The following is a 6,091-nucleotide window of genomic DNA, read 5'->3' as shown; positions in this document are numbered from 1 at the left end:
GGTGGGACCACAACATTAGTAACAAAGAAATAGAATTTCCGGAGGATGAGGCCCAGAAAGCAGGATTTTAAAAAGATTCCCAGGTGATTCTAATGTGCAGCCAAGGCTGAGAACCACTGATCTAGGATGTTTGTTAATACTCCAGATTCCCCGGGCCAGCGTGTTAACAAACTCCCCAGGCGTTTCTCTGCTCTCATGAGCTGGCGGGTAGAGGGCAAGGAATGTCCCAATTTGCTTTCATGCTGAGTACCACTCAAATGACTTAACTTTTCTGGATCTTTACATTCTCATCTGAAACATAACAGAAATAGTACCTACGTCCTAGAATTGTCCTAAGAATGAAGATATAGTGCATATGGAGTGCATAATAAATGCTCTATGAATGTTAGCTAATATTGGTTAAGTGCACAGTGAAATAATTTAGAGTGGGTAGATCCCAGTCTTCCATTTCCTACATCCAGTAACACCAGGAACCTTAGTATTAAAGAAAATTCATTATATCACTGATTTTCCGAACATTGCTAAGCAACTGGAGGAAATGATCCAGCTCTTGTAAACCAGGATGATGGAGGATTTACAAGTTTGGTTGTACTTTATAGCCCTGCTCTGCAAAACATTTTTTTTTTGGTATTAAAATGATAGTCTGCACCAAAGGCCCAGGTATTAATCATTCCCTCATCCAGTAGAGGTAAGATATTCCAGTCACCTACAGGCCACAAAAATCTGCCACTAGTCCCCGAAACTATCAACTAATATTAACTCTATACCAGCTGCTTTTGTGTATATCTTAAAGTTTCTTTAGCTTTGGAAAGGAGGCCCAAGAGAACACTATTCTCTTAGCAAGATGAAAACGAATATAAAACTGCAATGTACATTGGAATGCATACAACACCCATCAAGCATGGCGCTTCTATGTAATAGCAATATAGACTTAGTTAGGGCATGAGTATTAAACCTAGTATATTCATTTGTTCAAAACCTTGTGCCAAAAAATAAATCTCAAATCTGCCAACTGCTGGCAATTCAAGGAACAAATGCTTGTCTCCTTTACCTTATAACAAAATCAAGTGATAGACTTTGTAGTATTACATAGCACATTTCTTCAGATGGTTTTGTCTTTAAAACTTGTATTTTAATGCCTATATATTTATTTTGATATGAAATGCTATACATTTACCACTTCCATTTCCCAGCTAAGAGCTACATTATCTTACTGCCTCATTTGGCCTGTCACAGTATACCTGTGGCCCAAAATGCAGCATATCAATGACCAGACACCACAAGCTTTTGGGATTATAAAGCAGATTACTGAACCCCAAATTTGGGGGGGGGAGGTGAAAGGAGGGAATATGGAATTGGCATTTTAAACAAGCATTTCAAGTAAATATTTGCATCCATTGTTTGTAAACCACTGCTGTGATGAAAGGTATGTGTATTCTGGCTTATGTAGATACACAAACACATACAAAATTTGGATTCATACACTGCATTTGTATGAGAAAAATAAATGAAAATTTAGGCCAAAAGAGTTGAAACCTTTATTTTTCTTCTCAATGAGATTTTATCAATTACTAAACATCTCCTATTCCTCTGGAGAACAGGAAGGGAAAACATGGCGTTGACAGATGGGGTATCAATTGCTGAGGGATGAGACCAGCCGTCACTTTCAAAAATACATTTTCTTCCTGGCTGTAAATTCTGCAATGCGGGACTAGGCACTGAGACATGGGCTGCCTCTTAATTCTTAATAGAGCCAAATGACTTTCCTCTAAAATATGAAATGAGGACAAGAGGCAATGTGACTTCTACCACCTGTCCGCACTACCTCCCCCTTTTCAGAGGCCAAGAGCTTGGCAACATGAAATTACTGCTGCAGCTCTCTGGGCACCTCACCCAACCCATCTCTACAGGCCATCAGCAGGTGGAGCTATTAGGACTCCTTTGACACCTGCCACCTGAACCCCAGAGTGTTGACCCCTCTCCTCTCCAACTCCAATGTCATTGTTCTGATTATACAGAGGCTGAGAATCTTTTTCAGATAGTCCAACTGGTGACAAGGCGACTTTTAAGTATCTAAAGAACATGGAGTGAATGTTTCTCCTCCTTTGTTCACTCATTCTCACACATTTTCTTTCTCTCAAATATACACATAACTAGAGGCCCAGTGCATGAAATTCGTGTGGCTGCCTGCCGCCACTCAGGGGGAGGGGCCACAGGTGGTTGGCTGGCCAGCCCCACCCCCTGGTTGAACTTGTGGTCCAACCTCCGGTCGAACACCCAGTAGAGGGGACAATTTGCATATCAGGCTTTTATTATATAGGATTCTTAGAAAGAGATCATTGGTCTGGCAAATAATGCCCCTGGCAAGATGATGATCATGCTAATTAACTCTACAAAATCAATCTACAAATGTTTAAGAAGAACATCCAATCTACTCATTTGTTCAGACAAGGTTGCCAACTTGGAGACTGACACAGAGCCCTGAGCTTTCCCTGGAATTCTTCAATTCAGAATCATACTGCAGGCATCAAGCTATATTTATCTCCAGGTCTGCCAAAGATGAATGCAAGTAGATGGGTGGGAAAGGTGAGATTTAAGGTCACTGGATTCTCTAGTTAGGAATAGGTGCGCAAAAATAACCTTTGGGCTCATCTTCTATCTTAGATGAAAAGAGTTTGGCAGGTTTTGTAAAACTTAATGCCACAACCTAAAAATGATCCATTCTGTAAGGCATAAAATAATTCTCACTGTATAAAAATAGTATCACAATTTTTTTTTTAAATGCACTTCTACCAAAAGGAACCATGTTCCAACATTGCAAAAAAGGTGTTCCACTTAAAGCAGAACAAGATACCACACCCATCCATGCCTTCCTTCCCTGTTCCCCTCCCAACCAGTCATGTCACCCCTGGGACACTGTTCTGGGTGGTAGGAATGCTTGGGCCACCTAAGGCCAGAAGACTTGGGGGCCTTCCATAGTTAAGCACAGCAGGACACAAAAGCAAAGGGTCAGCTGTCTTCATCTAGGATCTCTGAGTGTTCCTTCCAGAAAGCATCCCCGATGATATCACAGTGCAAGGGCACTGGCTTTGTCCTGGTTCGGGTCACTGCCATCTTTTTCCCTTCCATTTCTGCTGGCAGTTTAACTTCTTTTGTCGTAACTTCATCCACCTACAGGTTAAGTAAAAATATTGACATCGTTAACTTGAGAGTGGATTTGGGAGAGAAGGGGGAGATGTGAGGGAGGTTTATTTTTTACTTTATATACTAAGACATTTATCAGACCACACACACATATCTCAACATACGTGAATTTCTTTACAATTAAAAATACTTTTAAAAAGAATCATTTTGCTATATTCTAAAAGAACATCTTAGGAATAAAGGAGATTTCTTGTTCCTTGTTAGCAAAAACTATAGAATTAGTGGTATTTTTTTCTCTCCCATCTGCATTAGGAAATATCCAAGTCTGTGCCAAAGATTAAATGTGCTTTAAAAATACTAATAAAAGAGCTGAAGTTGCTAATGGAATGACCAGCTCTCAAGGTTCCCCTTAATACTTACAAACATTTCAGAAAAACTACTTTGGATGGAAGGAAATAAACTTAGAGAAGTCATTATGCCCCGGGGCTGGTAAGAGAGAAAATATTGGTATAATTAAGGATTTAGATAAGTGTACACTCATTACAGAATATTAAGGGGTATGAATGTCTGGGGAATCTCATGAATATTGTGCAAGTGTCAGAACCCTCATATCAACATCTCTTAGGGCAGCAGTTCTCAACCTGTGGGTCGCAACCCCTTTGGCGGTCGAACGACCCTTTCACAGGGGTCGCCTAAGACCATCCTGCATATCAGATATTTACATTACGATTCGTAACAGTAGCAACATTACAGTTATGAAGTAGCAATGAAAATAATTTTATGGTTGGGTCACAACATGAGGAACTGTATTTAAAGGGCCAGAAGATTGAGAACCACTGTCTTAGGGCCTCATATTGCAGTTGTCACAGGATGGATGGATCATTTAATGGTCTTATCCAGTTTGGGAGAACGTACTCTTTTAAATGTTCTATGAATGCAAACATCCTCATACCTGTACTATCACCCTTTAACAGGGTTTTACTTTATTTCAGGAGAGCTTATGACACAGAAAAATAAGTGTAACATCTCTAAAATTCTGTGTTTCTACTCATAGGGGAGATTCAAAAACACTGACAGACTGATACAGGGAGCATGGACTGACCAAAAAAAAAGGCATCGAAATAGGAACCTATAGCATCTCGTTTTGGAAAGGATCTAACTTGTGTTAGCAACTGCAGTCACACCAGCATACTGGTAGCAGGCGAGACACACTTGGGATGGGCACAAACTCTCTTCTTTCCTGACCTCCATTTTTCCTTAGGAAACAACAGCATTACCTTTTGCCATATCAACACAGTCCCTTTCCTATACAGCAGCGGCTCATTATTGTAGTTGATGTTGAATTCAGAATACAAAATCTCATTCTTGTCTGCTGCAAGAGTTCCCTGAGAAAATAAAAACAGATATACAAAGCTTTGTATGTCTTATCTCTCCCCTAACCTTACCAGTCCACCCTCTACCTAAACTTCCACAAACAAATCAAGTGGAAGTGTTTTAGCAAACATATTTTGATACTAAAAATATTGCACAATTTCAAATCTTTAGGTGTGTAAATTCATAAAATTCTCTTCTGCTAACCACTATGCTATATCCCTGAAACTAATACCAAATAATATTGAATATAAAAACGAATTCTCTTCTGCAGCAAACAACGGCTTCACAAGTCATGAGTGTGATGGGGTGACAGGAATTAATAGTGAGACCACCTCTTCTGTACTAGATACTTTACTAGTATGTATACATTCTTATTTGACCTGAAAACCATCTCCATTTTAGAGATGAGAACTCTGAAGCTTAGAATGTTTATATAAATTGCCCAAGACTATAGTTTGCTCTTATCTATCTAGAACCAAAACCTAAAGTAGGCTCTTCCAAAGTAGAGAGACCTATTCCTATTCCTGATATATATAAATCTTCATCGTTAGTAATGACAAGCATTTACTGAATAATTATAAAGTACTAGGCATTGTATTGAGTTGTTATAACACATCATCTCATTTCAGAGTTAATCATCCTACAAGTAGCACGGTCACCTAATAATAAAAGCCAATGTTTATTAAGTACTTACAATGTGCTTTGTGTTATCCTGGTTTACATGTGTCATGCCACTTAATTCTCAACGTAAACCTATGAGCTAGGAACTATCACTTTCCCTATTTTACCTGTAAAAAACTAGGCCGAGAGGATAAAATGAAACAGAAGACTGATCTAAGTATGATTATTTGACTCCTGAAGCCTAGACACTTTACCTGAGAAACTACAGGTGCCCAGCAGGGAATGGCAATGAGGCAACAGGCCAGATGGGACTGACAGAAAAAGAGAACATGCCCTGTCGAGAGAGGGCAGCCAACACTCAGTTGCAGCCAAGCATTACCATGTGGGAACGCAGACCCAATGTCACTGATCGCATTTTCCAGTTGAGGACACTGAGGCTCGGGGAGAAGTAGCAGCGTCACAGACCCAGCCAGCAAGCAGCAGAGTTTTGCTACAAACGTGATTTTTATATGCTCTTAAAACAGAGCTGTAGAGAGCTGGAGAAGAATGCAAAATATCATGGGAGAGCCTACAGAAAACTGTCCTATTAGGCATTAATGCAGTAAGATCGCTATACCTGTAATCTCCCTTGAGCTTGTGCTGGTGTTAGTCCAGACTGCTGTACGAGTGCCCAGAAAACTGTGTTATAAAGATTATTGATATGACCTGTGAGGAGAACAAAGTAGCACTGTTTATACATGCATAATCTTTACTCAGTATTCAACTTCAAAGAATACTAGAACCCCACCTCTCTCCTCTTTAACATAAAGAAATCTCAGAGATATGACCTGCCCAAAACCATACATGGAGGGAAGCAGGCAACCAGAAACAAACTTATGTCTTAACAGTTTTTTATTTTATTTTTATTTATTTATTTATTTATTTATTTATTTTTTAATATATTTTATTGATT

The 6,091-nt window shown here is 39.4% G+C and overlaps 1 protein-coding gene across 1 annotated transcript in view; it reads right to left on the bottom strand.

The window, feature by feature from the left end:
• Window positions 1-1,514: 1,514 nt before the first annotated feature.
• The window catches only part of THG1L (tRNA-histidine guanylyltransferase 1-like), an 8,832-nt gene continuing 4,255 nt past the window's right edge, over window positions 1,515-6,091 (bottom strand). Inside the window, exons 4-6 of the mRNA XM_005870542.2 lie at window positions 5,756-5,844; window positions 4,422-4,529; window positions 1,515-3,171 (exon numbers count right to left, since the gene is read on the bottom strand). Coding sequence (XP_005870604.2) covers window positions 3,010-3,171; window positions 4,422-4,529; window positions 5,756-5,844 — 359 coding nt within the window. The 3' untranslated portion in view covers window positions 1,515-3,009. The remainder of the gene's footprint in view (window positions 3,172-4,421; window positions 4,530-5,755; window positions 5,845-6,091) is intronic.

Source organism: Myotis brandtii, unplaced genomic scaffold (assembly GCF_000412655.1).
Source record: "Myotis brandtii unplaced genomic scaffold, ASM41265v1 scaffold32, whole genome shotgun sequence".
Classification (NCBI taxonomy): Eukaryota; Metazoa; Chordata; class Mammalia; order Chiroptera; family Vespertilionidae; genus Myotis; species Myotis brandtii.
The sequence above is the reverse complement of the archived record's forward strand: the minus strand, read 5'-3'. Positions and strand labels throughout refer to the sequence as shown.